General features: G+C 36.4%; 1 protein-coding gene across 3 annotated transcripts in view; it reads right to left on the bottom strand.

Annotated features, from left to right (window-relative positions):
- The window catches only part of agap1 (ArfGAP with GTPase domain, ankyrin repeat and PH domain 1), a 199,318-nt gene that overhangs the window by 87,549 nt on the left and 95,990 nt on the right, over positions 1 to 15,779 (bottom strand). For 2 of the 3 annotated variants that reach the window (XM_081381520.1, XM_081381521.1), the window contains exons 2-5: positions 14,891 to 14,978; positions 6,921 to 7,006; positions 6,038 to 6,179; positions 4,256 to 4,390 (exon numbers count right to left, since the gene is read on the bottom strand). In XM_081381520.1, coding sequence (XP_081237646.1) covers positions 4,256 to 4,390; positions 6,038 to 6,092 — 190 coding nt within the window. In that variant the 5' untranslated portion in view covers positions 6,093 to 6,179; positions 6,921 to 7,006; positions 14,891 to 14,978. Of the gene's footprint in view, positions 1 to 4,255; positions 4,391 to 6,037; positions 6,180 to 6,920; positions 7,007 to 10,000; positions 10,016 to 14,890; positions 14,979 to 15,779 lie in introns of those variants that run through there. The other variant, XM_081381522.1, reaches the window with a different exon arrangement.

Genomic DNA, 15,779 nt, shown 5'->3' with positions numbered 1-15,779 from the left:
GATGCGCGCTCAGAACCGTGGATTCGATTTAAACAGTGGGCGCATTTAGGAAAGCACTACAAAAATAAACTACTACTTGGGTAAACCCTCAGCTGACCCTGACTGAATAAATTGCCTCACTTTATTTCTCCACTGGCCATCTCGTAAACACTTTGTTACATAAATCTAATGCAGATAACTAGTGCACCAATTATTTTTAATGGTTAATGTTCTTGTTATTTGCGTGTTGGCATCTCTATGATTCTGGGAAAGTAATGCAACTCGCTCGCCTGCATTATTTGATTTATGGCAATTCAGGTCATTATATTACTGCATGCTCAACCAAAGACAATTATCATTTATTAGAGGCAAAAGGCCACGAGGAGCTTGAGCCCTGTTCTTAAACATGAGCAAACTTGTATATATAGACTTTTGTCCCATTAGGAATTATGAATTTCGAGTGAGAAATAATTGATTGTGACAGAAAGTAACCCAAGGTGATCAAACATGCATAAAACTGCAGTGCAAATCAATGGGCATGATGATGTTTCTTTCAAAAAAAAAAAACAATTTTCCTGATAAACTGCACTTACATTTATACTCCGCTGAATCTCTCAAATCAATCGAGAAAACTACCAAAGCTGAACTGCTTCAAGAAAAATTTACCTGGTGCGATAGTGTATCACAATATTTATTTCACGTTGAAAAATTAAGTAACAAAATAAAAAGTCTGAAAAAATATATTTTACTTTTATTTTCATTTTATATGATGAAAATAAGAAGAAAGAAGAATAATAGGCACACTTTTTGATAAAACCGATATGTTGTTAAATTATGTTATGTTGTATTATATTAACCTATATTATATTACAATACATTATATTAAATTGTATTTTAACAAAGCCAGATAGGATACTTTTCTTTCTCTCATTAAATACTAGAATGACACACAAAAATATACATTGTTCCAGTGTGATATGATTATGGAGTCAAACAGACTTAAGTTTCATCCATACTGTTTCTAATTTGAGATGATCTTAAATATCAACAGCTATTGTCCAGTTCCCTCACATAATCATCCAGAGCCTGTAAATATGCAGTGTGCCAATGATTAAAACTCTTTCATTATTGTCACATGAGTAGTAATGACAAAAATAGGTCCAAATCAGGCAAACAAAATGGAATGAGTACTGCGCACACACACACACACACACACACACACACACACACACACACACACACACACACACACACACACACACACACACACACACACACACACACACACACACACACACACACACACACACCTCTGGGTAGTTGCTATGCTATCAATGCAACACAAAACATTAAAATAATCATTTTGGTACTCATCAATAAATTCCACTACAGTGGATAATTAGAATGCATGATTAATTGAGGATAATGAAATGAGAGATGCGAAGAGACAGCGTCAGTAATGATCAGGAATTTAGCCTTTTCTTGCTCTCATTTAGTGCTGCTGATGAGCTTGGCCATCATACAGACATGCAGCCACTCTTTTTACACACACAGTTCAATTACAGCAGTCTTGGCTGCAGCCAACGGTGTAATAATTAAGAAGATAATAGCTGAGCGTTTAGAGTGTAAATCTCCCTCCTGGACGGAGCACTGAACGGTTCAGCCTTGAAGAGCTGCGTGCATCTGCCGCCCAGCCACATACACACACACACACACACACACACACACACACACACACACACACATCTGCATGTGCAAATACACAACACCCACGTAAAGCCGCATGCAAACAACACAGACATACAAACACAACAGACTTACATAGAAAAACACAAACATCACAACGACAAACATTCACTGTATATCAATATGGAAGAGCGACTTCAGGGAAAGGTTAGAAATAGTGTCGTTTTGAATGAATGGTTTTATTGGATTTCCATTTCTTTTCTCAATCTCTCAAGTTTCCTCAGGCCTATACAATGGAGCTTGTAGCTGGCAAGATCAACTTTGTTAGCATTGTTTCTAATGGCCCCCACCACCATCCCCAAGCCATCATCGCATCTCAGACCAAGCCTTGCTACAGCAATCATCTAACTCTCTCAGCTCTCTACATGATGGGTTCACTTAACCTTAACAACTTAAGAAACACCTTAAAAGGTTCACTACGGAGGACTAACACTCACACTGAAGTGTTTATAAATGTATTTAATAAAAGTTTGCTACTTGTATTTAGTGTTCACACTTAAATTAAAAACAGACTCTGGTGCGATCGCTCTGTTAGTGTGGTTCATTTGAACAAGTGTGAACGCTGCCATCCGAACCCTGGTGCGCACCAAACAAGTGGACCAAGAATCCCTAAAAAGGGGGGTCTCGGTCCGCTTACAAATGAAATCTGGCGCAACACAGACCAAAGACATCTAAATGAACCAAGAAGAGGATATGTATGCGAAAATGCTCAAGTTGCCCATTACAGTTCAGCACAGACGTCGGAACCGCGTCTCTTTGCAGCAGATCTTCGTTTGTATGCAACAGAGGAATTCCTGGCGCTGTTTTGACTCCTTTGCACATTTTATAAGCTCTTCACAAGTTCTCAGCTGAAAAATTACCATCATGTGAATCAGTATTGACATAGATGATGAGCATATAGGCCCAGCACACAGCATTGTACGCATACATCATATAAGCAGTTTTTTGTTGTTGTTGTTGTTGTTGTTTTGTATCCTTAGGTTCAGTGTTACAAAATGACAGTGTGAATATTAAGTGAACCAGGACTAAATGTATTATTTTCTTTTTTGGTCCAGACCAATAGAACCAAACTACAAGTGTGAACACACCCTTAAAATGTTAGTATTATTTACTGCTACCACGTATAGTTCGTCAAAGTCTTTTTACATGTTCTGCACTGTGGCTCCAGCAGTCACTGTATTTTGTTCTCAGATCGAGATAAGAAAAAAATACTTCATTCATGTGACTTTAAAAATATCCTTATAATTCCTAATATATCAAACAAATAATATTTACTTCACCTGTTATTAGGGATGTGCTAGTTTAAGAAAAATAAATTGGGGGTGGTAAGATTTTTTCATGCTTTAAAAAGGAAAATATAGGAAAATCAGTAATCCTGTGAAATATTATTACAAATTAAAATGACTGTTTTCTATTTTAATTTATTTTAAAATATAATTTATTCAACTGAGGGCAAAGCTGAATTTTCAGCATTACTCCAGTCTTCAGTGTCACATGACATGAATAAAAATTTTTTTTAAAAACCTGCAATTATTTGAAACAGTAACAATGTCAAAGTATTTACTGTCTCTTTAACGTCTCCTTGCTAACACCTGACCCCAAACTTTTAAACCATATGTACTTTTTAATGTGCTGGCTGTAGTGATGGTACTTCAAATTGAAATTAATTACTTGGGAATTTCTTGTTTTAAACACAGGTTTCCTTTTTCAACTTTATATGTTGCATTTTAACTTTATGGTACAAGTAGTTTACATAATATGAACACTTGAAAGCTATTTTTGTAACTAAGCCATTGCCAGGAGCATAAATATAAATGTCTTGTTAAAATTCCCAGCATGATAATATATGTAGTATAAATGGAACATCAAGTCTGTCAAAACAGACTATAAACAAAATTCCAATTCCAATTTTCCAACAAGGAAAACCCATAAGCACATCCAAAAAAATCTTCTGAAATGTGCCTCATTTCTTAACATCTTGCGCCCCCTAGAGCACAGATCTCACAACTTCATCCTCACTTTATCTGTCCTAGAATATTTTGTTCTCACTGATCTCAACAGTTTAGTGAGCAAATTAACAAAACAACTTCCAAAACGTTTAATGAAGCACTTAAATCATGCCATTCTCAAAGTGTCCAAGCAAACGTCAGCACACAGAACACCACAGCTATCTGTACACCACACAGAGCCACGCAAGACGAGATGGGCCATTTAGCTTGTAATTAAGAGCCGATTAAGCCAGATTGAGCCAGCTATTCAACAGCAAAGTCACCTTGCACTTTCTGCCTCCATAATGTGAAAGTAACGGTTATCCAAGCATGCACTGTTACAACTGGTGCTGCAAACAATCTGATCTAACAGAGGTGACGTACAATTGACACTTTTGAATACTGAATTAAAACCACCATTGATGACCTTGTGTTTCTTTAGGTGTTTAAACATTTATTTGACATCTTTGCCAGTAAATTCAAACACTTTAAACACCTAAAGCTCACATGTTACCTATTTAAGACAGTATGAAGAGACTCACCATCCTGGAAGACGCGCTCCACATTGAGGCCGTAGGTAGCACAGGTCTCGTAATACGTGCACCTCTTCAGGTCGTTGGACAGTTTGCGAGCGCGCGTGTCGTCGATGACACGAGGGTTAGCTGCACTGATTGCATCTGTGAATAGATAGGATGAGACAAAAAATGATTTTTTAAACTAACACTGGTGAAAATAATTCATGTTTAAGAAAATCCTTTCATCAAATGTGAGAGGCTTCAAACGCATCAAATTATCTTGTGGACATATTTAAGAACAATCTTCCATTGATTATAGTGTGGCACCCCCTAGTGTTCATATACTGAAAACGCAAGTAGTGTACAGGGTATAATTTTTATCATTACTTAATATTTTAAATATATATATTTGTGTTTAAAAGTTTGGTGTAAGTAAGACTTTAAAAAACAATCGGGAAATTAATATTTTTAACCAGTAATTGATCAAAAGCTGTAGTAAAACATTTATAAAATTACAAAAGATTTCTATTTTAATAAATGCTGTTTATAACCCAAAAATAATAATAATAATAATAATAATAATAATAATAAGTAAGAAATGTGAGAAATGTGACACTGAAGACTAGAGTAATGGCTGATGAAACAGTAGGGATGCGCCCAACGCCGAATTCGGAAAGGCACGGAAAATGAATATGGAGTCCCTGGAGGGACACGATTTGGCTTACTACAGTAATCGGATACATTACAGTACATCATATTTCACTTATCATGTGAAGATAGTAAGGACAAATGGCTGACAAGACCATGTCGGAGGATTAGGTAAGCAACAGATCCTGAGTGTCATTGACAAATATCTGATCTTGTAAAATGTGTGGTCAGTACCGCCGCTCACTATAAACAGAGCACGCGAGATCACAAATTCAAAAGCGAAAGTAAGAAGCTAGAGTGCAATTAAAAGTAATCTACTAGTGGCTCCCTGATGCCCGCAAATTATATACAATATAATTACCCAACTATATAACCGTGGAACTATATAATCCGTAGAATCAGTTCAATTCTTTCTGAAATCGGCTTCAGGCACATCCCATACATCACTATACTTTTTTAAAATATCTTAAAGCTGCAGTCCGTAACTTTTGCCGCTATAGCGGTTAATAAACAGAACTGCATGCGTCTTGCGGAAGAACATTGTAGCCGGAGCTACTTCTCTCTGTTTATGTCTATGACGAGTCACGCAGAACCAGTCTGAATATAAACACTCATTATAGGTGTACCGTAGTGATTCAGGATAAGACAAAAACACAGTTTAGAAAATAGATTCATGATTTACTCGCTCATTATAGAATATTTGTATTCTTTACAAAATGTATATATTTGTACAAAAAAAGTTACGGACTGCAGCTTTAAAATAGAAAAACTTTATTTTAAATTGTAATGATATTTCACAATATTAATGTTTTTGCTGTATTTTTGATCAAATACATCTTGGTGAGCAAAAGAGACTTTCCAAACAAAACAAAAATAAATAATTCAAACCCTAAACTTTTGAACGGAAGTGTATATATAAAAAGATCTACAAATAATGCTTACGCACATAGTTATAGCTTAATGCATCTGAGGTGTTTGTGTTAATTGTAATAATAATTAAAAACTGATCTAAAAAAACCCTAAAATTTTTAACGAAATTCTGTCTAGTCAAACTGTGGTCTTTAAATTTGTTGCCAAACCTCTAAAGAATATGGCATTGGAATTTGAGTATGAGTTGTTGTCATATGATATATATTTTTCTCCTAGTGTGCCTACACTTACCCTGAGTTCCCACAAGCACCAGGGGCACCTCGGCTGTGTTGCGGTAGTTGGCCATCCGACTATAGTAGTGGTAGACCGTCTGAAAGCTGATCTCATCTTCCAGACTGAACACAAATATCACCGCATCCACCCACAATGCAAACTGAGAGAGAATGATTGAGAGAGTGGGAACAATTTAGAAAGTGAGAGAGAAATATTCTTCAAGTAACATTGTTAAAAATAGGCTGCACTTATATTTCATCATAGAATCGTAGGCTGTGTCTCATTCCGCTCCCCATTCCCTGTGATGTGATTATTGTGAATGTGAACTTTTGTACTAGCAAGGGCTTTGAACCACTACACATTGGGACACAGATGACACTATTACCTACAAAATTATTAAAAAGCCGTACATTAAATTAGAGGGGGTATTTTTAATTATCAACAACATTGCCATTATGCCAAATAAAAATATTACACGAAAGATGAAAAATAGCATCTTACCTTTTAAGGAAGGCTTTGTCAGTTTGTCTTTATACATTTTCATACTTTTTGAGAGACTTAATATTTGGGGTATGTGAATCCATGGAGCAACCAATGCTCCCAGGATTTATATGGTCAAAAGTCTACAGTGCACTTACTGAACTAGGAAGTGGATTGAGACGCACCATAAAATTCATATTTCACCGACCATGAGAAAGCAGCCAAGTGACTTCCTGTTTGCATTTTATGACTAACAGAAAATCAGTTGGTCTAAATAAACGTGATCAACCTCATGTAAATCTTTTACATCATGGTTTCCACTCAAACGGCTCTGTAAAACAAAACTAATCTATTGTTTTAGCTACGCCATCCACAGTTCAGGCACAACATTGTGAATCAGAACATCCGCTGTACTTCCTACCTGAGCCTCCGGAGGTCCCCCTTCATCCCGGATTAGGAGGAGGTAACTTTGTCCATCCACCACGATCTCCTTTTTAAAACGCCCTCCTGTCCAACAGAAGCAGCCAATCAATTTAAAGAGCCTGATGATGCGAATACATTTACTACTTCTAAAATGAGATGATTGGTGGACTGTTGATTGACATGGAAACGGAGAAGGGTATGTGTATCATCTTGTCAATTTCTAATTACTTTATTGGGTAAATAATTTGATCTACAAATCAGAGTTAATATTCAAAAAGCGAGTACTGTAACAATTTATTAAATAAATGATGAACCACACTGCTTTTTTGCAACTTCTCTCCATTATAATTATATTCTTCCTGTGAAAACTGCAAAGGATTTCAAGATTATTTTATTATACGTATATATATTCACACAGAATCTCTTTTTTATTTCCAATTAAAATGCCACCTCTAAAGAGACTTAAAAGATAGTGTAAAAACACCATCCGTCAGAATTGTTTAAATAGAAATTCTTAGAGAACTCATCGAATTCAGCAATAAAAATGGCTTTTTTTTTCTTCTTCTTTTTGCCAAATATTTTTTCCTTAATATTAAAAGATTCATTAACGGAACCTTTCAGGAACTATTATTCACAAGTTAGAATTTGTGGTCATTTCAGCAGAATGTACCAGAGGAAGTATCACACTGTATCTTGAATGAGGAGCCTTTGAATATTGTGTTGGACAATGAAGGTGGCCAATTTCAACAAAAAGTTGAGAACCACAGGTCTAAACCTTGTTAACACGGGGTTTTCCTCACAATATAATATGCAGCCTGGACAAACACTAAATGCATAGCTTAATTTTTCTGCCCACAGGGTTCAGCCAAAAAAAAGTATTTGAACCCATGGAGTAATTAGGTGTCGACTAAAACAATTCGTTTTCAAACATCCAGTCTGACGATAGAGAATGTTAAAGGTCAAAACATCCCATCTGAGGTGAGACAGCGGAGGTCAGAGATCAGAGGACAGAGTGTGACAGAGGCTTCTCTCCACCTTTCTCTCAGGGGAAGAGGGGAGGGCGACTGTTGGTTGGTTGGTTTTCTGAAACGTAAGAGGATCAGAGGGGATTCCTGGAGATGTTAGAGGGTCTTCTTAACCTTATCACAGCTCTACATGGCTAATCGGATTGTGTACCGAAGGCTTGAGAGAGCCTCACTCTCACTTCATATCCTAAAAGGACATTCCATGCTCATCTGGAGATATGGCCACTCGACTATTCTCTATTAAACTTTCACCCTTCACCTCTGACCTCCAAGTATGTATCACCATGATAACCAGCAAAGACGATCAATCATACACAGAGAGATTTGAGATGGACCAATAACTGGTTGAACCAATATTTTAAATATTTATACTATTTTACTTAATTTTTTAACCAGGTCTAACAGGGAACAGTGGTCTTCAAGTAAAAAAACTCATTTAAAAGCAGAAAATAATGTCAAATTGTCAATAAAATTGTGATTTTTTTTTTTTTTAGATAGCCATTTATGCTCAAGGAATATGTTACAGAAATGTTATATATTTATTGTTCCAAGCCAGTGGTTCTCTTTTTTTTTTTTAATCATGCCTCCCTTTAAACCTTCTTTTAAACTCCACTCAAAAAATCTGGCACACTTTGAGAAACACTGTGCTAAGATTTAAGGATTTTTAAGGATTATTTACTGGGTGGGGGTCACAATAGGCTACTAAGGGAACATTTCAGAAGAAAAGAAAAAGTCTAAATATTGACATTTACAAAAAAAATTATATCACAATATTGTGAAAAGCACTCTACAAATACATTTTAATCATTATTTAAAATATTTTTATACATGTACTAACCACATTTAAATAATGTCTGCAATGTATCAATGCAAATTATTTTTATTTTGAAACAAAATCTTGTCTTTATAATATCACACTATTTTTCCTCAGACAGTATAAAAGAGTGTTTTTTAGTAGGGGGCCTTGGCAATGAGATCATACTTGGAAAAAAAGTTGGAAAACCCATGATTTAGTAATAACTGTACAAAAAATATATATATGTTAATTAAAATTATTATTAAATATCAGTTCTGCATATCAGTAATCAGACACAGCAGCAATAAAATTATTATCTCTAAAAAATATAACAATTATAACACTAAAGGGAAGATATTCAAAATACAGTTATAGCCTCAGTTTCCATTTTCCCTCTGTCTGGATAAAGTGTTAAATCTCCGCTCTTCTGCTGAACCAAACATGAACAATAATATGAAAGCCAAAGTTCATGCGCTTTACAAAAGTCGGCAGGTTGAAAAAGAAGATTGGGTTAGTCTGTTGGGGTATGGCGGTACGGCTGGAGGGGACGACAAGCTTTTCCATAACGACACTGTTTGTGCTATAAAGGAAGAGGAAGAGGACCAGCGTCAGGACAGCTAATACTCAGCATATAGTCTGGACCCAGTTATTTATATATTTGTTGAAAATATAGAGCGAGAGAGAAGTGCACAGTGAGTGAAAGATACACACCCATCGGTTAATTACACTCTGGGTTCTTTCTCCATGGAGTCGACGTCAGTTGAGTAAAAACACACTTGAGTTTCGTGTCTCTGATAGCTCATCTCGACAAACTCGTGTGAAAAGAACAGTTTTTGATAGAACGCACAGTGTAACAACAGTTTGACATCCAGTCTTGATGTACAGTGACCTATAACGCTTAGTGCAGTGGTGTCATTGGTGGTTCATTAAGGAAATGAATGAAATGGAAGATGGCAAAACTACAGTGGCATCATGAGAGGAGAGGAGTGGAACCTCCTGTTCTGTGGCTTGATCTGTTTAAAGCTTTGTGATGAGTAAAGAGAGGCCGTGTGGAACAGATACGTCTCTACTTCAAGACTTTAAATATGATGCAGATTGTTTGTGAGCAAAACAATGCATCTAAAAGGAAACATGATGAAGAATGTGCTGTCATACAAGCCACAGAGGGGAGAGTCCACCTGTTCAACTCTCTTGCACTACAAAACACCTTCCCCAAGAAGAAAATATCAGACGTTGAAAAAGAGAGTAAATAGTTACCTGCGTCCACGTCAGCTAGTTAAAGAAGAGACCAAGGAAAGAGAGAATAAACAAAACTCAAATCAAAAGCAGCCAAGCTAAACATGCACAGTCACAGTTCAGAAATTATACACAGCAGGACAAAGAGTTATGAAAGAGAGAGAGAGAGAGAGAGAGACTGAGAGAGAGAAATAAGCATAACTTTCATTCATTCATCACAATCTTATCTAATGTCAAGGTGCTTCTGTGAGTATGTGTGTATCTGAACAGATCAAACACATCTGTCCTGAGGACACGGCCAGGTCAATACAGCTGAAAAGGGCACATAATATCGCACACGCTCATGTAATGCATGCCAGCTGAGCATTGAGGTCAATGACGCAACTCGCAATCTATTAGTTAGTTCAAAAATACATTCCAAATGCAATTCACTCGTACAAATATTTGTGGAATCTGATCTAAAATTATTGACTGTCCACAGTGTATCGCAACTGTTCAGATCGGATGTGTGTGTCCCGGAATATCTGCATTGATTTATATGGCAATGACGTTACGTTTGGTAGGTATACACCAAAAACAACAACAACCGCAACATGGAGGGGTTTGCCATACAGATGTTGTCTAATTTACAACATGACAGTGTGTAGCCGCTGCGCTGGAAGAAACGTAGGAGGCTGGTGCGAGCAGCTTTATTCCGTGCTGTCGTCTCCATCGATTTCAAAAAATGTCTTTGTTATATTTTAATTTTCTGCTCGTCCGGCACTTTGCAACAACGCAACCTTATTTCTGCAGCGACTGTCAGCATGTTTCCTGTTTAAAAGCGTCTGACGTTTATGTTTTACGTGTCATGAGACAGTCAACATAATCCACGCAAAATCCGATCAGAGCAGTCAGATTGAAACGGATTTCCAGAAATGGGATTTGAATAGGATTTCAAACCACATATGAATGTAGCTTGAAATGCATTTATTTTGGCCGTTCACACTTGCTAAATCTGATTTGCACAAAAAAAAAAATCAGCAAACTCTTTTATTATTATTTCTTCGAGAAAAGCAGTGAAGCAGTTGTTAAAATATTATTTACATAAACAAAAATAAAAAAACTTGTGTGTGCCAAATCAGTCATGTGGTGTAACCAACATGAAGCATGCAGGAGAAAAACAAACAAATAAAACAGGAAATTAAATAATTGAGAAGACCCCTAAAATATTGCATAATTAGACCTTTTTATGACAACGCAAGGTTTTAAAATGGCACATGGTCTGCCTCCACAAGAAAAGTTGTCATTTGTGAAAATGTGATATTTATGAATTAATCATTTAAAGGTAGGGTAGGTAGGAATTTTATAAAAAACTTTTTTCCAAATTTGTTTAAACTTTCTATATATATCAATACATAATTAAAATGTAAGTACTCTGAAAAAAAGAGTATAAAAATCGAGTGACTCTAGACCATTTAATCTGCATTAAACACAGCTCATTATTTCCATTCGGGACGAAACAAAGGATTGGCTTAGGCGACTGTCACTCTCTCGCAACCATGGCAACCACCCTTTTGCCACAGGATCTGCCCACTTGCGCGAACCCGTTTGATTTGAGGAATTCAAGAGGCACTGAACCTAGGAATAGCAAAACAATGGCAGAGAAAGAGCAATCAAAATTCACATTACCGGCATATGCAGTTAGCGAAGGCAAACAAGGCAAAAAAAGGAAGACAGTACTAGAAAAAGTAATGAAAAAAAAGTCTTTGGATAAACAAAGAAATAAAACGCGTGTCAATATCCTCGGGCCCTAGTTGCACGACCTCCTCTGCTTCGCCCTCGACCCCGGACCTGTCCTCGAGCTGACGATGCGGTACTTGTCTCTGGAGTGTAGTCCTCATCAGAGTCAATAACAATGTTTTCATCATGGAAACTCTTACATGCAGAACACCATATATGTTATGAATCTTACACGAAATTCATCTTCATCACAGTGTAACTGATGGTAATGGAAAAACGTGTATCAATACAACCTGTTTTTAGCTTTGCCTTATAGATATAACTAGCTCGTTAGCGAATCAAAAAAAATATATTTTAAACTTTACCAGTATCGATATGCTAGCTTGATAGTGAGTACTAAAATACATCTTATTTGTTTATATTCATAATGATAAAGTTAGATTTTTTTATTACATGTCATTCTGACATGATGTCACTACATGCACTGCGCTCCTTCCTCTCCGCTCGTCTCAGGTAAATAATGCGTCTTCCAGCTCAGCGGTCGGAGTCGCGATAACTAGCAGATATCACCATGAAACTTTCCCAGTTGATTACCTACATTAAGATGAGAAAAAAATGTATTACAAGTTTTCTGTGATTTAATGTTTAAATATGCAAATTAGGCATTATCTAATTAAATATGTGCTAATTTGCATATATTTTAAAAAACGAAATCTGAGTATTGGATTAAGCCAGGTTCAAAATAATTTTTTCATTGTGTTCACATATTAGTTGGGGAAAAAATTACAGAGGGATTTATGGATATCTACTTTTGTTATACTGTCAATCAGAATATACTGTCAATAGCCTTAAATTTATTTGTGTTTTTAGGAATAAAATGTTATAAAATCAGGCTAGGAATAATATATTTACAAATCCCTCTGTAAATGTCTTCATAATATAACTAGGTACAAGACTGGAAAGTTTGGTGTACATAGGTGCTACTGAAGTGGAGATTTCAGACTTGGAGTATGAGAGAAAAGTCATTTTGAGAAAACGGGCTTTAAAGATTTATATCAGCCAATGCGATTGCACATTTAGAGTTAAACCCCCCTTTTACTTTCACAATTGGTTGCTGATAAAAAGGAAATGACCATATTTGGATCCGACAGCATTGTACAGGAGAGAGAGAGCTTTCTAACGGTGTATGTGATGACAGGGTGCAGACAGCGATCGCAGAGCAGCATGTTGATTTAGAACGCCAACTTTTGTTGAATTTAGGAGAAATCTACAGACGCAAAAAAAACAAAGTGTAGTAAAATAAAGACCTAAATGTGTATTTCTTTTGCCTGCCGTGTCTTTGTAAAAACACTGACACACATTCAAGGTGTGAGGAAAATATTACGGTTTACTTAAAGGTTACACCACATGGCATTTTTTGTTAGATGAATTTAAACCTTTTTTGAAAAGTTTCTAAGAACTTGGCACACATGTTTTAAGTTAGATTTTTTAAACATTTTTATTTGCCACTGACCCATTTAACAAAAAGATAAAGCATGCAGAGCAGAAATGGGTCGAGATGGTGAACCAGTTTATCTAGATTTAATGGTTTGCAGGGTAAAACCCCATTTGGAAAAGATTTAAAGTCTAAATTTGATATTTTACATTGATATAAGTGTTGTTTTTCCCATGCCAGAGGGACTGGTCTGCACAAACTAACTGCTGATCCCAGCAGAGCTGCATTTCTAAATCAAACATGATTGTGGCGGCATAAGCAAAAACTCAGTTATTTACCCACATAGGGGTGCTGGGTTTTGAAATGGTAAAGGCTGGGTCTGTGTCGAGACCACAAAGCCTGTAGGGATTTTTCTTCCTTCGTGTGTAAACATACACACACATTTACACAATTGGCCTTGTGATAATATCTCCTAATGAGTTCTCAGAATGTGTCTATTCATGTAGCATGTGTGACAGAAGGGAGGGACAGAGCAGAACCCATGCGGCCGCCTACTTTCTCTGCAGAGTGCTCTGTAAAAATCTGCTCCAGCTCTACTTAGTGGTTTTGAGGTTGGGGTTACTCTACCAAAGCTAGGAAACACTATTTTTAAACCCAGAATAGTGAAACTTCAAAAAAAGAAGAGTAGGAAAACATTTTAGGGGCATGGTAGTTTTACTGGAATCTAAATTTGGAAATTCAAATCAGTTTTCTGTTGCAGAAATGTGACAAAACGTCACAGCAAATTTGAGTTTAGCGGCACTTCTAACATACTGTAAGATGACGTGCTGGCCTCAAACGTGAAAAATTCAACCGTGTCGCTTAAGCTTAGCAAGGCACACACTTCAACGGTCTCTGATGTCGCACTAAGTTTCTTTTGGCACCCTGTGCTATAATCCATTGCAGCAAACAGGCAATTGACATTTCTGAGGGTTTTTTTTCTTGCAGGGTGATTTCCTGGTTGACCGCTGGTATGCAGCGGCTTGAGTTTTATACGGTGAAGTGCAAAGGAGAGGACGGGACATGATTAGTGCCCGTCGGTCCACCAAATTTCCTCTCCTGTGACCTCATGCTCTCTACGAGACCCTCAGGCATTCAGATTACTGCACTTAAGCCCAATTCTACTAAACGCAGCTTAAACAAATTTCGATCTTTAAAGAAAAGCCCTGATTTTCAAATGAATACCTAAACTATACAAACCCTGCTTTGTGAGGCAGCCATTTGAAAGGCCAGTTTAACATGACTACATAATAACAGTCATAAAGGACATGAAATATTGACACGGGGAGCTTTTGAAAGTAGATCCTCGCTCGGGGAAGAGAGCATATTGTGGTGGTCTGGCGGCGTGCCTTGAATGTTCTCAATTATACATGGGGAGTATGGCAGAGTCCTACGGCACAACTGTACCGTACTAACATACTAACAGCAGGTGTGCGGAGAGAGAGAATAAGAGAAGGAGAAAGCTGAAAGTAGAAATAAGAAGTGTGTCTAGCCTATGCCTCGGTAGTAGTGAAAACAGAGGAATATTAACTGTATTTACACGTAACTTAAAAAACAGAATGGCACGTACGCCATAGTATAGTCTTTCAAAAGCATCAAAGGGAGTACTATAAACTGTGTTCATAATATCACTTGTGCACAACATGAATACATTTAAAAACCTAAGAGTAAAAAGGCTTTTAAAGGGTCTCCGTATTTCACCATTTGAAGCTACCTACCTTCAGGGCTTTCTTCCTGCACATAAGTCCCTGTCAGATACCGGTGAACCAGTGCAGACTTCCCACTAGCCAAGTTACCCACAATGCCCTGCACACAAACAAACACAGTATTATTAGGGGTCCCTTACTATGTGATATTTTGGCTTGCAAATAAACTGTCTCAGGTTATACATAGTCCTAATAATCATAATTCCATGGGGTGATTCCAGATGATTGTGGGACTTAACATAGTTAACATGGTTTTATAACCTTTGCTGAGTGCTGAGCATCTAAATGGTTTGAGTTTTATTATAACTAACAGATTTTATTTGTATCCTTTTTGTTATATTAAAAAAAAGTTTGCTTCTTTTCAAATAACTTCTATACATTGTATTGTTTATCCTTGAAATCTGAAACTATAAAAAAGAAATTATATAAAAAGAAACATTACGTTTTTGAAAAAGTTTTGACTGTCCCATGTTTGAAGAGTCATTAACACCACATCAAGCAATTATTTGACCCTTATAATGTTTTTTTTTTTTTTTTTTTTTCATAAAGTTATTGCACTTGTTTTCCAAAAAAGTCAAATTCAGGTAAATTAGGTAACCTAATATCGTAATTTCCAAACAAGCTGTACTTTTTTTAATTATGCAAAATTCATTCAATATGTCAGCCATTTCATTTTAAAACTGGCACAATGTCATTTTCACCCTCATAATTTTCCAGAATGTTATCAAGCAAGACATAATTTGAGATGTAGAGGAAATGACACTGTGAAGGGAATTAATGTATATGTCTATTATTAGTGAACCGAGTGTAAAAAGAGAGTTTAAGCAAGTTTATTTTCTAAGAAACACTGAAAAGCTTCCTATTATGAATAATTATTATTATTTTATTTTATTTTTAAAGG

The sequence above is a fragment of the Scardinius erythrophthalmus genome (assembly GCF_964197995.2).
Source record: "Scardinius erythrophthalmus genome assembly, chromosome: 12".
NCBI lineage: Eukaryota > Metazoa > Chordata > Actinopteri > Cypriniformes > Leuciscidae > Scardinius > Scardinius erythrophthalmus.
This window is presented reverse-complemented; position numbering and strand designations above follow the sequence as displayed.